A 27,172-nucleotide genomic window follows, 5' to 3' on the forward strand; every position below is an offset into this window, starting at 1 on the left:
AAAAAAATCATTTGATTAGTTCCACAGAAAAAGGTAATCAAGAACAGGTCATCACAAATATAACGAGTAACTATAATCATCTTGCTTTACCCTTTGATATGCCTTTTGCTCAGTATTTCCTGCATTTAATGCAGTCAGTTGTAGTTGAAGAAAAACTGTACAAAAATACATCAATTCCTAATTCAAAATAATGGAAAAAAATGCCCTATTTCTTACTAAGCTCTTCCAACAGGACACTCAAAGTATCTTTTTCAGTATTGGCACTGGACTTCGTTATGTCTGCTAGATGAACACAGCCCTTTCCATGCATAGACGATAACCACTTACGCTAAAGCTGCCTCTTAACCAGCTCAGATAAGTCACTGCAGTCTCAATTACTGGCTCTTAAATTAAGGACTTTTTTTTTAGGATCAGAAGTTATTCCTACACAGCTTTCTACAGTTTCTCCAAATGAAGTCTTGACACCAGAAATGGATACGTTCTCCCTAAAACACAATTTATGTGCATACTGATTCCCTCAATTTCTGTAAGAAGAGATGTTACCGAACAAAATTATTTTATATTCTGTTTGACAATTAATTTTCATGTATGCCTGTATTAGGTCAACGAAGGGTCCCGAAGCCCAATATGCCAGCCCTGAAATAGCAAACAGCAGATGCCCAGAGAAGAGAAATAGCAACACGTGTCAGTATTTCTTCAGAATATCATCGTGACCTTGAGGGTCACGATAGCTGCGAGCTGGAGCCAGAAGCAGCATCTGCGTTTGAGTCTAACAGCTAAAGTTTTAGGAGACCTTTTTAGAAAGATGCCTGCAATACAGCAGATCTCTTGCTAATAAAACTTCAGGCTGCTTCTTTACAGAAGGAATGAATTAGCAGAGAACTGCAAGACAGAAAGAGACCGAGGACCATCCTGTGGCTCTAGGAACCAGTCCTTCTGGCTCACGTTACCAGTCCTGTTCCCGACACTGACTCACACCGGGCTCTATCAGAAGCCAGCTCAGATGAATACCTGCACAGAAGCTCTTCCAGGATGCATTATTTCCAAGTATTTTCTGGTACAATGAAAACAGATTCTGTACTATATTCATTTGTGTTAGCACCTGGAAGTGATACTTGCTTGAGGATTCACAAACTGCCTTAATTTCAGTAACGATGTGAACAGTAAGACCTAATGGGCTCCAAATGTCAGGAAGTACTGAATCCCGGTGGGTGGAAAAAAGACCAAGAAGACTAAGAATTATGAATAAAAAAACCTAATTTCAATTCAGAGATATAATCTATCTAGGGAGAAAAATTAAGGGAGAAAACTCCCCAGTATCTAGAAGCAGAGCCCTTGACATAACCTCCCTTTCAAGCCTTCTGAAGCAGGCAGAATGACAGAATTATAGGGGTTGGAAGGGACCTCCAGAGCTCATCAGGTCCAACCCCCCTGCCAAAGCAGGTTCCCTACAGCAGGCTGCCCAGGTAGGTGTCCAGACAGGCCTTAAATATCTCCAGAGAAGGAGACTCCACAGCCTCCCTGGGCAGCCTGTCCCAGTGCTCCATCACCCTCACCGTGAAGAAGTTCTTTCGCATGCTGGTGCCAAACTTCCTGGGCTCCATTTTGTGGCCATTACCTCTTATCCTGTCCCCATAGAGCACTGAAGAGAGGCTGGCCAAATCCCTCCGTCTCCCACACTTGAGATATCTGTAAACACTGATAAGATCCCCTCTCAGTCTTCTCCAGGCTGAACAGACCCAGGTCTCTCAACCTCTCCCCATAGAAGGAAGCACAGAACGTACAACTGCCAATTCTAGTTTACATGGCTAATTATGAGGGTATTTTCTCTAATATTTTGGAAGGATGTTAAAATTACAAAAAATAAGGTCAAAAGAACCCGGAATACATTCCAGGAACTAATCTATTGTTGTGCAATACGTTAAAAAAATTACTAAAGTCAACCCACTGATTTGAAAACCTGTGTTAAATGAAGACACCTGGAATCTATCAAAATGAAAGGTGTAATGGCTTAGTAAGCTCAAGGTCACAATATAATACCGATCTCTGATACTAGATTACTGCACCAGAACTGTTTTCTTTTTAAAATAAATCTTCATAGTTCTGCAGAATATATTAAATGCTTCATTAACATCAGAAAAAACAAATAAGAATAGCAGCACTGTGTCAGCCAAGAAGAGTTCAGCACCTAGAACATGACATTTGTTTTTTGTAAGTTAGTTTCCCTTCAGCATACGGTCCTGTAATTTTTTAAAAATTAAGCAGAAATATTGTCACTGGTTCAATTATCAAAAAGCTTTATCTACGATCCAGCAAAACAAATGGACCAGTATTTGAAATCTTTGTTCAATAGGAATTTATTTCGTTATCATATCCTGCCATGGCAAATAGCCCTAATGCATGCTGATTACCTTTCAAATAATTCAGGTCCTTCAAAGGCAGTTCCCTAAGTTACCCTCTATTATCTTCACAACTTTTTCAAAAAGTACATTGACAAAAAAAAAAAAAAGAAAAAAAAACTCCTCCTCTCCATCTAGCTAGATTAAAATCTTCTTTTAAGGAGTAATTAACAGGAAAGGCACAGTAAATTACCACATATTTCTGCTAGGTTGTGCCAGTGCCTCTTTTCCTGGAGCCAAAACCCCTTAGCAGATCCTAGCCTCCTTGGCTTGTTGGAGGTAGCAACTGTTTTGCTCGTTTAAACAGAGTGGCAATGAAAACCTGCCTCATTTCAGAAAATTAAGCAAGGTTTCAAAGAAATTACATTGCCACTTCCTCAAGAGTATCAGTCATCTGCTGAGACTGACACAGTAACACCACGCATCCCAGTGCTCTTAGAAGCCACTTAGTTCATCTTCACCTTAGGAAGGAGATCTTAATGGCCTGAAAAATCAATTTGGTCTTAAGAGAAGCTACATACTCGATTTGATATAATTTATGACTTCTTAGATTGTATCAAAATTTCCAAACTGCCCGCTGGGTTTTGAGCCCTCAATACTTACCTCTCCCATTCCCCGAGATTCTAGGGCAAGAGCTTGAAACTCATGATTCATCTCATCCACAGATCGGACCTGCAGGAAGAAGAATAAAAGAAAAAGAGCGATCCGTTACACAGTCCAATGTATTTTCAAAAGTTTAGTCTGCAGTGCTCTGCGTTTTTAACACTTGAGAGCACACAAAATTTGCTACTCAACCTAGGCTGGACCCAAATCTTGATCTTGCAAACAGCCACAGTTAATGATCAATTTAATGAACCAAGTTAATAAAATAGACAACGTGCAGGAAATTCCATGGAAAATTTTAAAAACCTATAAAATTCATATATACAGACGGAAATCACTCACTATGGGAACAGTGACCAATACTGTATTTGCAATAAATAAAGGGAAATTGAAGACCTGAGCACAGGATATAGTTCGGAAAGGGGATGGCTGGTTGCACACAACGTTACTGAGCACACTTGGCAGCAAACAAAGAGCAGCTCAAAAGACGGGCCACAAAAGCTACTCGTAGCTTGTTGCTATCACGGCCCAGTAAGTGACTGCATGACTGCAAGAGCACAATTTCTCTTGCCTTCTTCCAGGAAATAGCACTCTTCCGTGTGTGCGGGGAGTGGTGGGGGTGGATTTTGTGTTTTTAAATACAAAAGGTGTATTACAAGTGCAAGAGCTGCTGCTGAGACAAGCAGCCCCCTGTTCCACAGCATGCGGCACCAGGGGCATTCTCTCCTAAGAAATTTGTTTCCACATTTTGTTTCCACTTTTTAAAGCCATAATAAGCATAGAAAAATAAATAAAGGGAAATTTGGAGTTGCTTCTCCTCTTCCCATCTTTCTCAGGAGGGAGATGTAGCAGGGTAAAATAACGAAAACAAATTCTTCCAGCTTTGTAAAGAAAAAGGAAAATCAAAGTTTTCCTCCTGATACCTGTCTCCCCCTAGTAAACCCACCTGTTCACATTGACAAACAGACCAAAATAAAGTTATTCCATACAGCTGATAACACATTAAGATCACCTTAAAAAAATACTCTAATACTCAAAGACAATCTTGTGCTTATATTCCGGCACAAACAGCTTCACCAATTCTTTCTTAGCTTTGAGGAAGTTTGTATTGCCTGTTGACAGATGTTTTAATCTCAAAATTCTACTCTTAAAGTATTTTTATTGCCCCATAATCACTATAAACCATTACATTTGAGGTTGTGTCTCTATACTTTTGAAAGTTCACTGATCAAAGATGAAATCTTCTCTCTGAAAGTCAGATTGTGAAGCCAATTGAAAACAATTTCAGTGAGAGCAAATTGAGTGTCATAGCGAATTATGAAAAAAATATCAGCACCTTGGCCTTTTTTCCAGAGATGCTGACATTTAAGTTAATTATGTTGATTTTATTCTTTTAAACACTGTAAGCAGATTGTCATGTATCTTAAAAAAAAAAAGCTAAACACATTTTTCAAATTAATTTAAAATTAGGTTAATTGTAAACTATGTGAAACAAGCTCTTCATTAGCTCGGAGGGATAATCAAATCTTTGTGCATGCACATGGAAAAATGAGCTGTAGAAGAACAGGAATTTTTTTAGAAAGAAAAACTGAAGATTCAAGTTTTGAAGAACTTCTGAATTTGTCAGAATTTGGAAAGCAGAATTTCACCTGTAGATAGCTGGGAGACTTGAGTATCTTACCATAAGCCGCTCCCCAAAATAAGTCTTTAGTTTAGTTTAGAAACTTTAGTTTCAATTACAATTCAGAAGTACTTCAGGTCTCAAGATATGTGGTTGTGGTCTAACGGGACTTCTAAACAGAATTTATAGCTCGTATTTGCCATCAATTCTACCCAAATAATCACGGTTCAACTAATAAATAAATAAATAAATGTCTTTTTTTGTACAAGACCTAAAAGCAAATACTTATTTTTCCCCAGCTCAACAAGGTTCAAGCCCAAGGCCACGCGCACTTCCGAATCTCTAAGAAAAGGCACTCCAAGAAGTGGGGTACCAGCACGGCTAACTCTTTTTTCCTGCTGAGTTTGAAGTCAACTGAAGTTTCCTGAAACTGAAAATAAACTTGAGTACGCTGAACGGTTCTGCTCGCTCACCCCTTTCTTACAAAGACGGTATTTAAGTTAGCGTTATCTCTCGCTAGCAGCAGCACGAAAAATAACAGTCCTATTACCGGAGCAAAGAGGGTCCCAATTTGCCTTTCCATCAAGGACAGCAGCCACAAAATGTTGTCCCGTATCATGAGTACAGGTTTCACAGATTAGCTTACTGACTGGCAAAAATACAGGCAGCACTAGGATGTGGAGAAGATCTGCTGTTGTCGGTGCAAGCCCCCATCTCTACGACCACAGAAGGAAACATCTACGACATGGGCAAGCCAGCTAGACCTAGCACCACACACAGACGTGCCCTCTCCCGGGAAAAGAAACGTTGGGTGGTTATCCACACTACCAGGAAGTTTTAATTATGTTTTCTCTAACATGGTGCCAACGTTCAGCTAATTCATATGCTCCAGAAACATGCATTTTTAAGAGGTACATTTCTTTGGCAGAAAATATGGTCTTAACCTTAAGAAAATCAGAGCATTCAAAAATGTTTGAGAAAACTTTTATTCATCCCCTGTCTAGCATAATTCATAAAACAACAAAAAAAAATCCTTTGAACTTTTTTTTTATTAACAGACATACTCAACATTTACAAATTTTTCATGTTTTTGGTTGGTGACATCTATTTTCTCATTGTCTTCTCCCCCACAATCACTCTGAAGTCTGCTCTTCCTCCACCTACCTGCTCTTGGAATTAGCTGCTCGATCTAATCTTAGTTTTCAGGAGCTGAAAGCGAACAAACATTTCCTACGAGGAGAAGCTGGCAGTCGTTCCACACTTCTGATACATGTCAGATCATTCCCCGGGCCCACTAAATTACACACGAATGGAAACGACACACCAAAAAAAAATCCTTTAAGTATTATAATTCCCACACACTGCTGTTAAAAGGCTGGATCAGAATTTTCTATCAATATATGAAAGGGGGAAAAGTTCATGGATACTCTGAAACTGTTCTTTTTCCACTCCCACTGAAACTGGATACAACGTGCTGGCGTACATTAGTCCATTATTCATCACTGTATTAAGCAGGAGGTTTTAACGCTGAGTCCAAAAATAGTGTGCTTTTTTTTTTTTTTTAAATATAGCCTCTTTCTCTCTTGATCGTACACTCCCTCTCTGCCCTGGCTGTAAAATATACCAAAAATATATTTTAAACCTAAACACATATGTAAAGACCTTCCTTCACTCTGTTTGAACTCCCAGAGCAGGGCTCTCATTTCGGCTCCGTCTCGTTCCTACCTCGTGGTCTGTCCACCAGGCAATCCTCCCTCTGAACGCTGCAACATCCAAGCAGCACATTGAGCTGATGCTAGAGGTAAAAAGGTCTGGGGAGCTGCTGCTGAGCGGGTCAGCTCGGCCATTCTTCCCGTGGCAGCTTTCGCCACTTCCCCTGCAATTAACTCGGGAGTCATCGAGTAAAGGGTTTAACCTTTGATTCAGGTTTTTCTTTCCCTTTTCTGTGCATGAGGATTTCACCAGCCCAGCCCGCTGAGCCGGCTGCAGCACGGATTTGGGACGGGGAAAGCAACGAGCAGGAGCTGCTCTGGAGCACGGTGGAGTCGAGCACCGGCAGCACCAGGTGGAAACTGGAAACCGTGCCCTGACCTCGGGGTGGCATCCAGGAGCCGGGCTGCTGACTGCACGGCCATCTAGAGTTACCCCAAGAAACACTGCTTAAAATTATTTCCCCTTCTGGAATCTAGGCACCTGAGTCCTAGCAGAGAGGTAGGTACTCTACAGTATTATTATAGGAGATATATAGATATTATATAGGAGAGAGTAGTGGTACTCTGTCCAGTAATCCTGAATCCTGCTAGAAGTAAGCTCCTGAACAATTTCCATGATAAAACAGCAAAGATGAGCCCTTTCTAAATATAGGTATCTGTGTGTGTGTATATATATATATATATATATATATGAGAAAAAATAATAAAACAAAAACCAAAAGAGAGATGATCTCACTTTATACATCAGAAGCGGACAAACAAGCTGACCAGGAATCCCATAAGCCACATTTCCTGCATGAAGACTTTTGGATTCCCATCACTCCCTTCCCAGGTCAATACTGTAACCCCAGGACAGAGACCGCAGGAGGGGTTTTGCTGCTGAAGCTGTGGTCCTAGGCGAGATTCAACACCTGGCAATTGCAATAGTATGGCTGGAACGAAAGGGAGGCTGCTGGTCACGAGGCGAATGCCTGAGCCTCCTTCGGTGTTTTGCTGGAAGACTTCAGTGAAAAATACCTTTTCAGTAGTTTTCTACAGGGGGTGGCTCTTCTGCAGCTTTTATCTTCTTATATGTAGTATATTCTTATGGCAGAGACTTCACATCAGCAAATTAAACTAGCACAGGAACACAGAAGTGGCTGTATTTTGAAACACAGTACGTAGCGATTCTGCCAGCCCTCCGATTAAGTTAAATCCTGTCCTGTACTGTTATCTTGGACACTTGGTGAGAAATACACAAAAGCTCATTTAACATTTCAGCATTTTGAAATGACTGAAGAAAAATGCTATTTTTTTTTTAATTTATAAATTAAAGCATTCGATAAATCTAGTAGAGATTTATAACAAAGAAGAACAAGGGAAAAAAATGCAACAAGCCTGAACTGCAAATCCCAGAGCCTGTGTTACCAAATACAGTAGTTCACAGCCATACACATGGTTTTCTACTCCAGAGTATGTTGCTGGTTTCATACTTCACTTATGTTGGTTTTGAGGCTAGCCAGTCCTGCGTCCAGATAACAGAAGCGCTTAGCAGCTGAATAAGCAACTTCTGGAATCATAAGCAACCATGGAACCATGTTCTGTATCTAAGTTAATTACAAACTGCTAAATATCTAGCATAATGTTTTATTAAAACAAGGCATTTGTTTGATTAAAACAGCCCTTGGCGAGATGCAGCTACTCACACCTCTTTGAAGCATCAAGGAGCCAGAAGCTCGCTCAATACCAAGCTGCCTGATAGAAGTTTATGCTCCTGGGTTAAATGTCTACAGGCACAGCACATTTTGAAAATAAGTAATATTTTCTGAGCAACATACACGACAGTAACACAACTGCAGACTTACCTAAATACCCAAAAGTGAATTACAAGACGCTAAATCAATTCAAAACTTCCACAAGCAAATGAATTAATTCTTTAATCTGTGTATTTTAGGTTTCTGAACTGATACTTGATCTAGAATTTTAGAATTCTTTTCTTTTGCTCTCCATGACCCTTCACGCATGCAGATGCTCTAACAAAAGGGAACTGACTGCCCCCCATCAGCAATTGCTGGGTGTTATTGTTCCTTACAGCAGAAGTTTGAGAAGCATCCGTACCAGTGACAGCGAAAAAAAATGAATCTATAATTTCAAGGTAGGATTTCTGTAGCACGTAGCAAGAAATACTCTGCAAAAGCACTGCCCGACCCACTGAAAATGCAAGTCACATACAGCTGACGTGTATGCACAGCCACCAATGGCTGGGTAACCCTCTGCTTGTTTGCTTGCTTTTCTGGCTTGTCAATAGGAGCACCAGGAATCTGGAATCATGCATGCTGGAGAAGGGAACTTCCTAGATTCCTACAAACAGCAATAAATAGATAAATAGATAAATAAATAAATATCAAGATGCTGGATGACACCCCATAAGACACTGACACAGCTGCCAATTACAGACCCATTTCCCAGTCCTCTACCAACAGAGGGTACAAACCACACTCGACAGGACACCGCCTCCACCAAGAGAGGCAAACGAAGCACATCCTTCCACCTCCTTCAGCCCATTTGGTGACTACGCTGGCCCAGTGAGACTCGGAAACCTTGGGTTCTGCTCCCGGCTGTGAAACGAAACGTGCTCTAGGGAAGCTGCAATACCCCTCGCTCCCCACAAACAAGCCTTCTGTCATGTAAGAAACTTATCTCTTCCTTGCACAGGCTTTCACGCCCCTTTCCACCCAACCAGCTCAAGTTTTGCTCGGTGGCAGAAATTTTCCTCAACTCCTGCCAGATGTCCTCAAAGTCAGGACTTGAATCCCTACGGTCACCCACAGGCAGAAGTACCAGCCTCACACATTATTAATAAGGCGGCTGTGAAACCAGAACTTGCAACCATTCCTAACAGCTACTGTTTGCTCCATGTGACGCGCTATGTTCCTACATGCCTTGGAATACAAGCCAAATATCTGGGCAGATTTCTCAATGAAGTCTTAAGTGTGTAAAAAATTACCCACTCCAAAGAGTTTCTAGGGAAGGTAACAGGAAGACAAATATTACAGAATTTTGTAGAATAAAAATCTAAAGTTGCTTAAGTGTTTATGTATAATTTACCTAACAGCTTAAACAAGGGAAGAAAAAAATCCCATAAAAACTTGTGCAGTGAGAGTTTTGATGAACAGGAAATTTATTTTAATTTATTGAAATAATATTTGCCCATACATTATTTAGACACTTCTTTTATTATTTAAATGAGCTACAAGGAAAGGCAGCTCTTCAAAAAAAAAAAAAAAGGAGGGGGGAGAGACTGAAATCTACTCCTCATAAATCAACTGAAGAACTTTCATACACAACAATTTACAGGTTAATCTTCAGCAAGGAACAGTTAAGGTGAGACTCTGAGACTCTTAACCTTCCCCCTACTGCTCTGCTATGTTATTCAGCATCTCCAACCCTCCTGCAGAAATACACCACACACAAAAAGGGAAGCCACTAAAATCTATTCAGGTTTGGGAACTAAGCAGAGAAACGAAGTCTGAATTGCAGCTGTCTCAACACGCTCATTATTTAATTGATGCTGATTACTTCATGTATGCACATTGCAAAGCTGTTTTTTTCCTCATTTTAAAAACCTGCCCTTTTCTTGTTAAGCTAGTCAAGTAGCATCACCTTGCCCCAGCACGGTGGTAAGTGACACCGGGGAGGTAACAGGAATTCGGGAACTCATGAGGGATTTCCACCCATCACTATTTCATTCGGTACTGAAAAGCTTTGTCAGGGAGTATTAATACTACAGCTAATGCCATTAGGAAGCGTGACACGAAAATGATGCACTGCTATTTTAAGACACCAACCTTCGTGACTCCATAATTAGCTCTTATTCAAAAAGTTAGTAAGTCAAAAAATTGACAAAAATGTCTGTGCTCTGTAGGTTGTAAGCTATACAAAAGCTTGAAATTTGCCTTTTCTGAAAATGAAAACTTGGTACAGAAAAGATCACCTACACACAAGCAGAAACTAGGGACAATTAATGTATAGTAATGATTAATTAAATACACAGCTACTCCATTCTAACAGAGTCGACAAGCTTTGATTCAATCTGTTACCAATTCATAAAGAATCAGAACAATTAAAATGTACATGACTAGAATCAAGTGAAAATCTCCAGAAATTAGCCTTCTGCACTGTAATCTAGGATTCTTCTTTGTTAATGTATGTTTTTCACACTGCAAACAGAAAAGTGAATATAATTTAGATATTGTAAAATCTGAAATGGGGAGAAAATGGAGAAATAATGAACAGTGTACCCTGTGGAAAAAAAGAGCTAGGTCATTTCTCAGAGCAAGGGAAGAGGGAACCAGTGAACAGCAAAAGTTGGATCCATGCTGGGTTCACCTGGCAGGGTTTGGTAGCAGGGGGCTGCAGGGGTGGCCTCTGTGAGCAGAGCCCAGCAGCTGCCCCATGTCAGATAAGGGACAGTTCCAGCTGGCTCCAAAGGGGCCCACCACTGCCCAGAGTAACGCCAATAAATGATGTTGTGACAGAAGATTTAAAAAAAGGGGGAAAAAACCTGCTGCACAACAGTAACTGGGAGACTGAGGATCGAGACCCAGCCCTGCAGCCCCCAAGGTCAGTGCAGCAGAAGGGCAGGAGGAGTTCCAGGCACACAGCAGCAGTTCCCCTGTGGCCTGTGGAGAGGCCCCTGGTGGAGCAGGCTGTCCCCCTGCAGCCCATGGGTCCCACATGGAGCAGATCTCCACACTGCAGCCTGTGGAGGAGCCCCCGGTGGAGCAGGTGGATGTGGCCTGGAGGAGGCTGCGGCCCATGGAGAGCCCCCGCAGGAGCAGGCCCCAGGTCAGAGCTGCAGCCCGTGGAGAGGAGCCCACGCAGGAGCAGGGGGTCTGGGGGGAGCTGCCGCCCGTGGGGGACCTGTGCTGGAGCAGTTTGCTCCTGAGGGATGGACCCTGTGGTACGGAGCCATGTGGGAGCAGTTCTTGAAGTGCTGCTGCCTTTGAGCAGCCCCCACAGGCTCAGTTTGGGAAGGCCGGCATCCCGTGGGAGGGACCCCGGGTGGAGCAGGGGCAAAGAGGGACCGTGAGGGAGCAGTGGAGATGAAGCTTCAGGGACTAACCACAGCCCCCATTCCTCTGAGCATCTCATGGGGAGGAGGCAGAAGAGGAAGAATGGGAGGAAGGTGGTTTTAGTTTGCTGTTAGTTTCTTCCTGTGCTAGTCTGCTAGTGATAGGCAATGAATTATATCACTCTCCCTACACTGAGCCTGTTTAGGCTGTGATGATAATCGTTGAGTGATCTCCCTGTCCTTATCTCAACCCATGAGCTTTTTGTCACCGTATTTTTTCCCCGTTCTTTTGAGGATGGGGAGTGAGAGTCAAGTGCCGTGGAGCCTGGCTGCCCATCAAGGTGAAACCACCACATCTTCTCAAGTGAGTGCTAAAGACAGAGTACAAATAAAATCAGAATTTTGAGACTTCTCCTTCTGCTACGTAAGCACGGATACCTAGCTTTCTGAAGGACAACTGCTGCTAGAGCACACAACTCCCCTGAATCACCACCAGAAAATGTCAGTGAAAAAACAAAGTTTCCAATATGTGCCAGTCAGCACCAACATCTGCCTTCCTCCTTCAAGGCGCTGCTCTCCGCCTAACACCAAGGACAGCCCAGAAGGTTACGCAGGGAACACCAAAGCGTGTTTGTTCCAACACATCTTCAAATAATTACTATAGGGAAGAGTACGTCTTCTACTTTATCTGCCTACAGCAAAGGAATGGACACAAAGCAATGGCTGTTATCAATTTTTTCAGCTGTTTGCTAAGGATGTTCTGTTTCAACAACAGGCGTTTTGAAATTCGCCATAGATTTCTACAATTGCCTAAAAGCCGACAAAACAGCCAACTACACAAAAACCTACAAAGAGACTACTTCTAATTCAATAAGCCTCATTTCTAATTCAGTAAGAGTGGCAGCTTAGCCCTGGACATTAATATCTCATTAAACGTTGGCCAGCACAGTCCTTCAAAGGAACTTAAAAAAAGTCTCAACTAACACCGCAGGCTGATGACAATTAAGCTACTGTAACTACAGTAGGCCATTTACAATTCAAATGAAAATAATAAAAGGTTTGTAACAAAAATGAGTTCAAAGATGGGCATTAAGACATCTGTGTAACAATAGATTAAAAGCCAAATTCTTCAATCTTTTCAGTTAGAAAACCAAAAATGTAAGCGTACTTACACACGAAGGTAGCTATCAGCACGTAAACAACTGAATTTACAAGCAGAGAGAAGCAACGACTGTGGGGGGAAAGACAAGCCCCCTAACAATTGTTATTACCAACAGCATGAATTACCATCTATCAAACTAAAGGAGATCTTCTGTGTTATGTGCTACCTCCCTGCTTCCTTTCACGTACTTACCCACCACTATGCTTCGTGAATTCCAGTCTCCTGTCTTCACTGAGGTGAAGAAGCTTTCACATAAACCTTCACACAGGCACACAAGCATCCCGATTACCCTGACTTTACTGCAAACTGCCAAAGCGAAGTAGTTCAAAAAACAGAAGGTAGCACCTCTGTGCAATAAAGCGGTGTTACACATTTTTGTAGTGGTTTTAATCACAGGAAAACAGAAAGCTAAATACAATCTACATCAGCGGGTAAGAACTTGGATTTAAAAAATAATTAACACTGACCCCAATTTAAGATATTTTTATTTATCGACAGCTCGAATTACAAGATATTGGAATAGAAAATATGAATACATCGTAATTGCAAAAAGCCCGAGTGACTACTTGCAGCCATTTCTCCCCAAGCTAACTGGCTCCCACCAGCTCATCCTGGGTGTCTACACGAACTCCCCTAGAATTTCCCCCCAAAGTTTTAGCTTTGGGACAAAACTCTACAACTGGGCAGCAATCAGGTTTGGAACGAGGCTCAGTCACAAACCCACCTAGCACCCGGAACCTCAACCAGCTCCAGCAGCAGCTGGGGTCTGTGCATCCATCCCACTGTGTCAGTCTCCAAGGCACATGAACGTGCCTGCTGCTCCCAGCCCACGTTACCCACGTCGTCTCCAGAGGCAGCACTACCATTCAGATTTATGCTGCTGTCAGTAATTCCTCAGAGACCTGATTCTGCACAGAGCTATCGCTGTACAAGTATGAAGGGTAATTTATCTGTATGTAAATCAAAGAACGCTGAGATGACTGCGTGCCATTTGTTTTGCTGCAGTACTGTATCGGGCTCACTACAATAATTACTGAACAAGAGAGCATAAAGGGCTCTGCTTCAAAGAGCTTTCAGTCTGAGCGTAAGTTACAAAGACTGATACACGAAATTGAACTGGTAAAGTAAGAATAAGGTAAACAGTCACACTAAGACACTTAACAACACACAAGTGCCAGGTATTTGGAGGCATCGGGGCAGGCAAAAGGTTGAGGTATGTCAGAAAGCACAAATTGAACAAAGCACAAGCCCACTTGTGAACATACTTACAGTAATAGACGCAACCAGTACCGAAATTCACAAGGAGGAGGTAGCAGTTCGCAGCTTGACAGCATCTGAGACAGTGCGTGCAGTGTGGGGACTGGCCGAGTAACTCAGAGCTGAAACTATCAGCTGCGGTTCGAAAGGGTGACAAGGGCACGTAGGAAGTATGCAGATGTAGGAAGTATGCAGATGCATCAGAACAGCAACCATGACTGGAAGGAGTGATTCAGTAAGTCTCTGAAGCACACGTTGCATGGAATGAACTTGTTTGTGTGAGGCAGAATGGGGCTGCAATTGCTCTCCTCAGAATCCCAGATAATCCCGAGTTGGAAGGGACCCACAGGGATCAGTCCGACTCCTGGCTCCACGCAGGACCACCCAAATATCAGACCAAGTGCCTGAAAGTGTTGTCCAAACACTTCCTGAACTCCAGCAGTGGTGCTTAAACCACTGCCCTGGGGATCCTGTTGTGCCAGTGTCTGGCCACCTCTGGTTGAAGAACCTTCTCCTAATATCCAGCCTGACCCTCCCCTGATGCAGCTCCGTGCCATTCCCTTGGGTCATCCTCCCGACCATTAGGACAGCTATTCCATGTACTATGTCCTTGAAACTGCTAAAATCAAATCAGGTATCTGCAAAATTCACAGCTAGAGAGTTTCCCTCTTCCTAGATAAAGAAACATGTTACAGACAAGTTCCCAATGCTTTTTGGTCTGTTAAATTACATGAAAACACCTTGCGGCATGCCATAAAATATACTATTTTACCTAGTTTTAATGAAAGAGATGGGAACAACAGCCACCTCTTTCTGACTATGAAAGTTAAGTCAGAACTGTGCCAGTCTCAAGCACGTAATAATAGCGATTTCTCAAAAATGCACAGTGCAAGACCTTTATTAGTGCACAAGAAGTCATCACCTTAAAATCCACCCCAAAAAACCTTGGGGGACTTCCTGAAAATTCTACAGCACTAGTACGATGAAAAAAATCATGAACTTATTAAACAAGTTTTGACAGGGCACAGGTTTTCCAAAAGAGGAATCAAACACCTGAGCTCTCCGTTAACCAGAACAAAAAATTGTTTCTAAGATTTCTCCTCCTGATTTGTGGGGTTTGAAAAGTTTTGCTAGTTTGCAAATTCAAAAAGCTGCTTAAAACATTAATTTGACAGTCATTAACTGGGCTTCTAGTTAAATGGAGGAAAATGTTCCTGTAATTAAATAAAGAAAATAGCAAAATATAATTAGAAATGCTGAAAATCACCAAAAGACAACACTTGTAACAAGGTTATTACAGAACCTGTAAGGCAGAACCAGAAATGAACCATCTCCAACACAGCTTCAGATTGCTCTAAACTTGACCGGGAGAGGGAAGCATCAATCACGTAGCACAAAACGTACGCTTTTAGCAGGACTATTTACGTGCTGCATAGTTGCTTAGCACTTGAAAGTCTTAAATATCTGTTTATGAAAGCTACTTTGGAAAAAAAATAAAATTTATTTAACAACTGAAACTATTTTTAAACTAAATAAAAGCTGCAAAATTAGGAAATAAAAAAACTACGCTGTGCAAGCTCACTCAGATTTCTAGGGATGGTTTTAAGTGGATTCTACAACAGGAAGAGCTAATGATTCAGGAGATGCGACTCCCACTCTAAGGTGAGCAAACAGATTATGTTGTTCCCAGTTTGAACGATGAGACGATGATCATTGCTCCGAGAGATGGATACGTGGCTGTGAGATCTCATATGGGAAAAATATCTCCCCACTTGCACTGCACAAACATACGTGTGTATCTTATTTGAATGTCAAAAACAATTTTATTGTTTAATACGAAAGCAAAGTTTCTGCTAGGAATTGTCCATTTGCTCCTGGAGGCAATGTTAAAAATTCGCACATTTTATTAGTTTAATAACATCCATGCATGTCCTTGAGGCTGAATTCAAACAGATCCTTGTGCAAGTCATACTGAATACTTGTAATAACCGATACACGGTTTCTCCTCCATACCACGAGTGCTAAAAAGCTCTGGATCTCGGTAAGGCACTTCTTTGCCCTATTGCCCCCTCACACCCCAAAAAGGACTTTGTGTCAGCAGCTACTCAGAGAACTTCTCCAGAAGCCTATAAATTCTACCAGAAATGAGTTACAGCAACTGAAGCCTAACCGAAGCTTTGGGCAAAAAAACAATTTACATTCTTTTGTTTATAGCACCACTATCCTTAGAAAGCTCCAAAGAAGCTGCTACAATCACAGCATTTCTCTTTCGCTTCTTCAGGATCTGACAACAAGACTCTGGCAGACCAAGCTGCAAGACTTGAATGTTTTCACCAACAGTTCCTACCGAACCGCTCTACTAGGACAAAGAGAACAGAAATAGCAAACCTCATCTTCAAATTCCTAACTCTGATTAAAGAAGTTGATGAACTTATACACCTTTGCAGTGAGGGATAGCAGTAGATAGGGCAGATGGGGAGGAATGAACAGCATGGACAGCATCCCCCTGCCGTACCTCTTGGCTTCAGCATGTGGCCAAGAACACGTGCAAGTGCTCTGACATCCAAGCAATGATATCCTGAACTAATCCACACCCTCATCTCTGTAAAAGCAAACATTACCAATTGACTGCTGATCACTAAGCTTCAAAAATTCACACCGAACTGATGTGAATTAACGGTGAATCAGTAACCTATCTGCAGGCCTACGGGGATGTTAACGAAGGGATGATGCCACAGTGGATAGTAGTCATCCTCAGAGATGGCACCATCAAAGAGCCCAAAGCGCTTTTTTGTTCTTAAGGGTGGGAGAAAAAAGTCAAAAACCCGAGACAGTTTTTTATACTTATTATCCTTCATAACTTATTATCCTTTAGAGCTATTTCCGATATTAAATATTAAAAAGGAAGATGAATGAGACCCAGGTACAGTTCTAGACTGAGAAATTTCTGCTTCATCCTGTCGTTCACTGAACAGACGTGCTCCCGTCTGGTTTATTGTAAGGGGTAACAACGGAGGCCACCTGACTCAAACTACAGTTTGGGGTTTGTCACCTTGGATCACGGAGCTGTGCATGCATTACCTTCCAGCTAACCAACGCCAAATGACTTTTGGATACCATCTCTCATGCAAATGAGTGCTTCTGCCGCCCTGCCCTCCTGTATGATGCCAATTATTCTGCACAGCCCTCCCCTCTGGCAAGTAGTTCAACTCTTCCCAAATTAAGTTTTCGCCGTGCAAGTAACTGTTGTCCATCACTTTGATTTCCTGCTGCTGCAGCTGAGGCAGCCTTAGAAAAGCACCGAATATAAATGTTAACAGCATCACACGTCCATGTGCCTGTTACTCTGAAGCCTTCCATGAGCCAATTGTATCAGCTTCCAGTCTGAGCGGCTACTTAGTTTAAGACACTGTGGCAAACACGCTTTCACATCAAAGATTTTTCCAACTCAACCAAGAGCTGAATGCCATTCAACTGTGACGTGTTTGAACTTCCTTGCTCTTCTCTTAAATGTGTGGCACCTCAAGTTTTTCCACCATGGTCTTCATGATGAAGGGGCAACCCTGGCTGTATGTACAGGCTGGGTGATGAGACGCTGGAGAGCAGCCCTGCAGAGAGGGATCTGGGGGTTGTGTTTGACAGCATATTGAATATGAGCCAGCAGTGTGCCCTGGCAGCCAGGAGGGCCAACTGTGTCCTGGGGTGCATCAAGCACGGCATCGCTGGTCAGTCGAAGGAGGTGATTGTCCCGCTCTACTCTGAGCTGGTGCGGCCTCACCTCAAGAACTGTGTGCAGTTCTGGGCACCACAGTACAAGAAGGACATTAAACTGTTGGAGAGTGTCCAGAGGAGGGTGACGAAGATGGTGAAGGGCCTAGAGGGGAAGACATATGAGGAGCGACTGAGGTCACTGGGCCTGTTCAGCCTGGAGGAGAGGAGGCTGAGGGGGGACCTCATTGCAGTCTATAACTTCCTCACGAGGGGAGTGGAGAAGGCATCCATTTATTCTCTTTAGTGACCAGTGACAGGACCCACAGGAACGGTGTCAGGCTGTGACAGGGAGGTTCAGGCTGGCTATCAGGAAGAGGTTCTTCACCAAGAGGGTGGTCGCACACTGACAGAGGCTCCCCACAGACACAGTCATGGCACCAAGCCTGTTGGAGTTTAAGAAGCGTTTGGACCGTGCTCTCAGTCACGTGGTCTGAATTTTTGGGTAGACCTGTGCGGCGCCAGGAGTTGGATTCGATGATCCCTGTGGCTCCCATCCAACTCAGGATATACTATAACTCTATGATTTCCAGAGCAGCACACATTAAGGTGCCAGTACTGCCACGGAACTGCGGGACAATCCAATCCACCTGCTGCTTCCTCATGCCATCAAGGCCTCTAATGATACAATTTATTCATATGCACTGCTTTCCAACAATTGACACTTCATTGGTAATTACCATAGTTCGTTTCTAAATAATCCCTTACAAAGGACACCGACAAGCAAATCTTCAGTCTTAACATGAGCAAAAATTAAATAGCTACTAGACAAATAATTATCTTTATTAAGGACATTGTGTTGCCTTATGCTTAATAAGATGTTCGGTTCTTTCGCAGACATTTCAGATTGCTTTCAGGAAAACAAAATAATGTTGCTCTGGTCTTCCCAGGAATTAGTTTCTTAGAATTAATGGAGCATGTTTATTAAGTTATTCTTCTGACTTAGAACAGATTTCTTGACTTCCTTAGCATTCCAACTAATTTGAAGATTCTTCAAAATCCATCGGTGATTCCAACCAAGTTGATGTTCCTCTTAAAAACAAAGTGCACACAACTGTATTGACTCACTTTTCTGTACCACTCACTCAAAAGTCTCAGTATGTTCTAATATGGAAGAGAACACAAGGCTTTTCCACCTTCTGTGTTTAATTAATCCTCCTGCTAAGGCCTTGGGCTCATGCTGGTTTCTTGCCATAAGAGTTGCAAAGTTTCACATCACCATAAGTAAGAATTTTTCATATATTGTAAATAAGGATTGCTTTATTTTTACTTAAAAAAATCCCCGCTGAAATTGCTAGCTTCCATTTTGTATTTTACTTTCTATACAGTTTAAATTCTTACTGGAAGCGGTGGAGCTAGAGCTCCGCTGTCTTACAAAAAATGGTTCAGTCTTGCTATTTATATCCAAAAAGCATTTTAAAAATTGTTTTGGCAGTCTCACATGCTGTGACTTCACTAAGATGTGCTAAAACTATGTCAAATCCACAGTTTTAAGATATGCTTAGATAATGTATGTTGAATAAAAGATTTCAGTGTCTTCATTTCTACTTACTTAGAACAACTGTTATCTACTATACTTATTTCTATTAATGTTCTTTGCAATTTCTCTCTAAATGTATCAAAAAAAAAAATCTCCGTATATTCAGAGATCTTATCTACCCAGTGCTTTGAGAACACAATAGAGACTAGCTGAGTTCCTACCAGTCTGCATAATTTAAGGTTTTAAACCCCCCCCCCTTGATCCAGTGCTTCTAAACTCGGGAGTTGCCTCTTTAAAATAAATAAATAAATGCAGTAACTTCTCTCAGCAAAAATCCCCAAAAGCACTGGCACACAGAGGAAGACTCAAATCACAGAACTCAAGTAGAGAAGTCTCCTGATCTGTACGTCATTGCTGCTAGTTCATGTTTCCAAGGATGAATGGGAACAGTGAAAAATGGCAGAACAGACGCAGTATTGATTACAGCACGTTGGAAGATATTATTTTCCTACAGGTGATAATGCACAGCAGTTTTCCCCTCACCAAATTTTTATAGTGTATAAAATTATGAAAGCACTACAAAAGATAAGAGTAGTTCCCTTGAATCCAAGTTACTTGAAAACACACCTTATGTTTATGACATTTACCTGCTAAAGGAATGCAGAAATATTGTGATGGATCTAGCCAATTATTAAACAAGGCTGTTGATTAAGATGTGGCTCTGATTCCCACTGAGGATGTGATAATTCTATCTACACAACCTATCAGCCTTGTGAAACGCCAGTGAAAATCAGCACAGCTGCCTTTGTAGCAGACTGAACGTCAAAAAAAACATTTTCACACATTCAGGAAGTACGTCCAAGTGGACAAGTAGAATATTGCAGTTTTCTTTTTAAAGAGCTGCACGACAGTTTCTGTATAAATGTCACACAGAATGGGATATAGCATAAAGCTGGATGTCAGGGCAAAAGATTTATTTTGCTATACTGATCAGTGAAAAAGGAAGAAAAAGAATGGAAGAGTAAAACCAGAAAAAAAAAAAAAGTCAAAAGCACCAAAGAATCAGAAAAAAATAGATTAGGGAAAACAAAGAGACAACAGATACTCCCGGTTTTAAGAGCAGCACATTTTATTTACACTTGCTCCTGCATTTACTACATGTTTGGAACACATCCCGTAAGTTCTTGTGCTTGGGAAGGTAAAACAAGTTCCTTGTGGCCCTAAGGGTGGCACATTACAAGAGTCACTGGGGGAAAAGCATTCCTATCTGAAGTGCAAAATCAAGTTTTTAAAGAAAAGTGAGGAAGCTCTATCAATTAAACACTTGCAAGTAAAAGCTTAAAACTGGATTTTTTTCCCCCAGGTTATCATCTGCAACAGAAGTGCGTTAAGTTTTGATCTACACTTAATTGCACTGCTTCTATCGCACCTTAACCAAAACTTGTTACCTACAAGTGTAACAAGTATGATTGTGTGCAAAATCCGTATTACTTCTCAGAAAGCGGGCAAGAAGCTAGTCCCTTTTTAAACTAGAAAAATTGTTTTGCATGAATTCAGGTTTTATTTGACAGTATTCTGACTAAAACAAGGTACTCCCAGAAACATGAAATGCTTATATACATTACAGGAAAGGTCCAAACTGAGCATTTTGAAATTATTTTACGCAGTCTGATTTATAACTGCTTTAATAGCAGTAACTGAGTATTTTAGACGTTGGATTGCTACAGGCTTTGAAAGGTAGCTTAACTCACAGGTATATTTCTTTAAGATGCGGATTCAACACAAAACATGGCTGTTTCAATGAAAAACAAACAGGCTACCTACCGAATGATATACATGAATGCTATCTCCTATGGGCCAGCAGCGTGTGCTGGAGTAGCCACTCAACTGCTCACCAGCCTGTCTCTGGAAGAAATACCCAACATCATCCTGAGAACGTCCATCCACTGAGGACACGGGAAGCACCTGACACTGGAGTTGCAGGGATGGGGTGAGGAGTGTTTCCACCTGCACTGAGCCCGGCTGCTCCTCCAACTACCATTCCAGCTGGGGCAACCCCTATTCCAACCCCACTCGCTTCCTGACCGATGTTGGCATGCATCATTCCTCTGGTCTCCTGCCAGGCCACTTCATTCATGCCTAGAAGGACACATGGAATGCTCATTCCATGTAGAAACCTAAAAAGAAAAAGTCTTAATAATAACACAAAAGGCTTTTCTACGTATCTTGAAATGCGCGGTTCTTAGAATTAGGATTTCAACAAAAAATCCAAGCCATTCGTTGTCAAAAGGTTTATTGATTTATTTAAACTTTAAATTTTAAATACCGTTATCAAATATGGCTTCTATTAATAAATAAAACCTTTTTGTCAAGGCAGTATATTAATATGGTAGAATTCCATATATTATAAATGGTTGCCTGCAAATTTTCTAGCTAGAAACAATCAAAATATGATTTCAGATCGTAATGGCAGTAGTTTCTTTTGCATTATTACTCAGCATGATGTGTAAAGCCACTAATTCTGCCATACTGTTATGTCTGATTTTATACATTTGTAGACCATGAAATGAAGTCGCACAGAAAACTTAACTTCACCAAACTTCATCTCATTCTGGTATTTCAACTTTGGTTTTCCTTTCAAGTTTGGTACACTATGTAAGCTATGGACATTAAACTCCACTAACCCAGTACAGTATAATATATATTTTATATATATAGTATATTTTGGGTTTTCCATGAAACAAAGATTTCAGGCTCAGATTAAAATGAAATTTGCCAACTCCCTTTCAAAATACTTATTCTACTTGAAAGGAGTATAAACAGCAATAGTAAAAACTGCTCTCCGACGTTGGAAAAATCTTCTGCAGGTAGAAGAAAAAAAATAAATACCTGTCCCTGGACACACCATTCTCAATCTACCATAACTGACGTATTATCAATCTTTAGTAGGTAAATGGTCTAATTTCTAAGTCAATAGGACTACAAATATAAAAAAAAAAAACAGGTCTCCTCTACAGTCTTAAGTACTTTTGTGGGAAAAAAAAGGAGTTACTTGAATTTTCAAGTTACAGAAATATCTCACTTTTCATGCTAAACAAGAATGTCAAGTCCAAACAATAAAACTGACATATATAGAAAGATACTTAACCAAAATAGGCCACTTAGATCTGAAGATGTAGACAAAAGGAACCACAGCCCTCTAATCCCTCTACATGTTCCTACATTTTTAATCTAGCCTGTTCAACTATTGCATATCCAATCATTAAGGGAAAATATCTTATGTGTAGATATATGATAGCAGGATGGTTTTACAATCTTGAATAAACATGGCTTTGTGAATAAGGTCTAAAGCTACTTTGTTTTATTTGTATTGCTACCGTAGGTATTTGCTTTACTATGAAAACATGTTACTAAAATCAGTTCTGTGGCTTCTTCACACTGCACAACTCATTCAGTATTCACAGGACTGAAGTTTAAGGAACTTACAATGGAGATAAACAGCAAGATGCTTAAAAAAAAAGAGAATCAAAAAAGTAATATTTACTATTTCTAGTTCAAACTGCACAAGGTGAGTAGAATCTAGAGAGTCCAGCTTTGTATTTAAACAATAGGCACATGTAAACACTCATGAACTAAGCACACAAACCCAGCTTTTACAAAATCACTTCCCCTTTGAAGAAATTTGTGAGCCAATTCCATGTAAAACTTCAGACCAGCCACACAGCATAAAATGCATACAACTAGTTTGATACCCCAGCCTTTAACTTCTTTCTGAAAATAATGCAGATGAAAACTAAGAGCAAAGTTCTCAAACATAGGTCTGACACCACCTTCTTCCATTAAGATTTACCTGCAGAGTGCTTCAAAGCAGAAAGACAGGCAGACCTATTACTTTTAACAGAGTTCTGCCAATTCCTCAGTGAAGTCAGAAGTAACCTATTTTAGAACTTTATGAAAAATTAAAACTGAAAAAAAAAAGTACATCAGATCATTTAGATCAATGCACACAAATACACATTGTAAAATTCTGCCTGTTAAAAAGGCTGCAGATGTGGTGTTAGCACAGCCTGCACAGGACAGAGGATCACACTGCCATTCTGAAGTTTAGTGTGGGACTTGAATGCAGAAATAGATACAGACTTGCAACTAGCAGTAATTCCAAGTTTTTATTAGTACTGAGATACATTTGCTACATCTCAGTTTTACTCTTTTTTCTCTACTCATAAGATGGTTGTCATAACCTCTTCAGACACATTTCTTCTGTATGTCTAGAACTGATCCTAAATAAATGTGCTTAGGAGAAAAAAAAAAGTTAACCAATTACGAGATAGAATCTTTAAAGATATTTCTACAGATAACACCTGGTCTTGATTTGTAAGCAAAACATTTCACATGCCAGCCTGGAAAGCACTAAACGCCCCAGCAGGTATTCTGAGTGGGACTTACACTCAACCTTGCCATAAAGCTTCAGTATACAAGCCATTACTATAAAATAAATTTTACAGAACTTGTTTGAAATTACACTGAGGCAGCTAGGACTGAATACGTTCATGTGTTCTGATGCCATTTGAAACTCTTTTCTACTATGTGATGATGAAGTGCCTCCGACTTCATTATTAGAAGCATGACATAGCTGGTATTTGTTGTTAGGCAGGAGGAAACAAGCTGTTAAGCGCAAGACTTCTTGTCCCTTTTCTGGGCCAGGAGCCTGGGCACTGGCTTTGTGACAACACTGGAACGGTCGCATTGTGTGGAATAATCAAGACAACAGCTATGTTATGGGTGGGGGAAATTCACATCAGATGAGGTAAGCATCTTCAACTAAGTTTACTGCAGAACAGAAAGAAGATTGATAACCCTCACATACCTATACACGTGATACACACCACGAGAAGTATTTATAAAGTCTCTTCTACAGCCTAGCGTGGTTTCCTTTCTAGATTTTCTATCAGAAATTTCTGAAAGCAAGGCATTAATGCTTGCTTCACAGGAGAGCCCAACACAAATAACATTCAAGAGAATTTAGGGTTCTTTTTAGTGCAATACACAGTGAAATTTTCTTTTTGTACTTCCACATTCAAAAAAAAAGGCATGAAGACATGCAGGAATTTAAACAATCTACTACATTACTTGCCTCTGTGTATAAGCACTTGGTCTAATCATTTTGGAGTTTTAGTAACCACTGCACGAAGAAAAAGAATGAAGTTATCAAAGAGAATGCTTTTAGAAATTCTACAGATGCAGATTATTCAATGCACACTTATATCAATAAATCAAAGGGGGAAAAAATAAACTGAAAACTGAACCAGAAACTGCTGCTGAAAATCAGATCTAGTTCACAGTACTCTACAAGCTGATGTCCTGGTAATACACTTGCCCCAAACATCTGCAATACCTTACCCAATGAGAACACAGCAAAGAAACTCTCCAGAGAGCAAACCATAAGGAAAACAAATACCCAAAGCTTTCAGTGCACCACAATGCTACACAATATCCAACATATACCAGAGAGCTTCTCTTTGAAACACAGGCAAATCCAGCTTCTTCAGCCAACCGCTTCTCGCACTATGAACTCAGTCATGACATCAGATATGACCGTAATTACCTCAGCACTGTGCCAGCATCCCAAACACCGGAGAAAAACATTAAGTAGTAGGGTGATGCTACAGAAAAGAGCTGCTATTTCCAGTTAATGCTGAAAAAAAACCTACACAAATAATATACTTCCGTACGTGCAATATCCACAGAATAAACCACAGAATGTGCATTATCAAGCAGTTTCTCACATGCATTTGCCTACTAACCATTCTGCTGGGACAAATTCCAAATTTTCAACTCTCTGAACACTTCAGAAAACCACCAGGTGATTTTGTGCCGTTCTAAGCATACAGCCCAAGCTACACCACCACCAAATTATCATGTGCCTTTTCAGTCTAGCCTCCTTCTCCCTGCAAGCTAACACATTTATTGTGCTCGGATTGGCGGAGTTGTAGATTGGAGAAAGGTAGAAAATAATTTGGCTTCTCCACAAAGCTGCATCTGTTGGCAACGCTTGGTTTTAGACCTAGACACTGCTAAATATAACAGAAAACCAAGTTTTATATGTGAAAATGGTAACGTGAGGTAGTAATTATGTCTCAAACGCACTCATGTTCCACAGCCCAAGATCCATACCATCGAGTGAGGATAAGTAAAAAAAGCCTCACCTCTCAGTTGAGGCTCAACAAAGAGAATAAAAGCTACACTAAAAAGAAACCTCCAAGTACTCCGTTAACACGCTGCGTACGAGTGACAAACGATTAGGCGATATAAAAAAGTTTTCCCGATTCTCATTTGCCATGACCTACATAGCTCGTGCCCTGCCACACCACGCCGAAAAAGCATCCGAAAACCAGCAGGTAAAAACCTCTTTCATCGCATCCCCCTAAAAATACTCTGCGTGTTTGGGTGGGCAGCCAGCGTGCGGGCGGGCGGGCAGAAAGCATCCCGAATTTGTTCCTTTTCTCTCAAGGAACCGGAGTCCGAGGTTATGAAAAACACGAGACAGAACAATGCCAGCAATCTTTGCGCAAGGACTGCCAAGGAGATTAAAAACCCGAGCTGCGAGTCGGATCCCCTCGGACAGCTGGCATTTTTCTCAAGTTGGGTTTTTTTTTTTCTTTTTTTTTTTTCCTCTTTATTGTTGTCTGCGCGGCCAGGTCGGGAGAAAAATGAAACCCCAGGACTTCTATCAAGCGCTCGGCCTTCTCCTTCCACCCTCCAAACGCGTTTTTTTTTTTTTTAAGAAAAACAAAGCCACAAGTTTTCACCATTCCGCCCAAACAAAGCCTGCTTCACCCCAACCCCACAGGACTAACGAGGCGGGGAGGGGGGGGGGTCCCCGAACACCCCTCAGCGCGGCTCCCCCCTCACCCACACCCCCTAAATTCCATCCCAAAACCCACCCCGGGATGGGGGCAGCTCCCTTTTTTCCCCTTTTTTCTCAGCACGATGCCTCCCCCCCCCCACACACACACACACTCTCCCCGTCCCCACCTCGGCGCCGCTCCCCGGCGAGGCGGGAGGACACAAAGGCGGCGAGGCGCGGGCGGGCGCCGAGCAGGCCCCGCGCCGCCCGGGGACCTGCCACAACATGGCCCCCTCCCTCCGCTCCCCTCCTCTGCTTCTCCCCTCCCTCGGCGCGCAGCCGAGCCCGGAGACAAAAGGGGGCTGGAGGAAGGGAGGGGGGTGGGTTGGGAGAAGGAGAAGGAAAAAGGAGGGGGATTGAGGAGGAGAAGGGAGGGAGTGGGGGGGGGGAAGCGAAGCAGCGCGGCCGCGGCTCTTCCACCCCTTCCCCCGCGGGTACTCACGGGCTGGCTGGCGGCGCTGCTCGCTGCGATGGAGCCGGAGCGGGCCCTGGGACACCCCCGCCCTCCTTCCTCCTCCTCCTCCTTCCTCCTCCTTCTTCTTCCTCCCTCCTCCTCCTCCTCCTCCTCCTCTCGGCGCCTTCTCCTTCCTGCCGCCTCCCCACCCCCCCCTCGGCCGCGGCGAGGGGCTCACAACAACATGGCGGGAGGGCGAGCCCGGAGGGAGAGGAGGGAGAGGGACAGCGAGAGCGCGGCAAACCTCCCTCCCCCCCTTCCTCCTCCTCCTCCTCCTCCTCCTCCTTCTCTTCCTCCTCCTCCTCCTCCTCCTCGCCGCCTCTCTCCCCAGCGCATGCGCTCCCCAGCACCGGGAGGGAGGCGGTGGCGGCCCCCGGCTCCTTCCGCCGCTCAGGGCGCCTGCGCCGCCATCTCGCCGTCCCCTTCTCCTTCCCCTTCTCCTCCCTCACGCCCCCCCGCCTCAGCACCCACCCGGGGCTGGCCGGGGTTTGGGGGACAAAAGGGTGGGCGAAAAGGTGATGGGCGACTTCACCGGGTTTCGTCCCAAGCGCGGCTCGCGGGGCGGGTCACGTTTCGTTTGTTTGTTTGTTTTTTACAATAAAGAGAAAGGCATGGCCGGAGTTATTAATAAAGTAACGCGCCGGTAGTTGGTGTGTGGTGGTGTGGGGAGGGTTCGGTCGTTTCCTCCCCTTGAGAGTTAAATATTGGACCTTGAACAGCACGCTAATAAACACTGCTAGCAAAGGGGGCTTGTCA

At 42.4% G+C, this 27,172-nt stretch overlaps 1 protein-coding gene across 7 annotated transcripts in view; it reads right to left on the minus strand.

The window, feature by feature from the left end:
- The window catches only part of PUM2 (pumilio RNA binding family member 2), a 68,809-nt gene extending 42,102 nt beyond the window's left edge, over positions 1–26,707 (minus strand). For 2 of the 7 annotated variants that reach the window (XM_068678694.1, XM_068678691.1), the window contains exons 1-2: positions 26,091–26,219; positions 3,003–3,071 (exon numbers count right to left, since the gene is read on the minus strand). In XM_068678694.1, coding sequence (XP_068534795.1) covers positions 3,003–3,071; positions 26,091–26,189 — 168 coding nt within the window. In that variant the 5' untranslated portion in view covers positions 26,190–26,219. Of the gene's footprint in view, positions 1–3,002; positions 3,072–26,090; positions 26,221–26,404 lie in introns of those variants that run through there. The other 5 variants (XM_068678695.1, XM_068678692.1, XM_068678693.1 and 2 more) reach the window with 5 other exon arrangements.
- Between the last annotated feature and the right edge of the window lie 465 nt (positions 26,708–27,172).

The sequence above is a fragment of the Anas acuta genome, chromosome 3, assembly GCF_963932015.1.
Source record: "Anas acuta chromosome 3, bAnaAcu1.1, whole genome shotgun sequence".
NCBI classification, from domain to species: domain Eukaryota; kingdom Metazoa; phylum Chordata; class Aves; order Anseriformes; family Anatidae; genus Anas; species Anas acuta.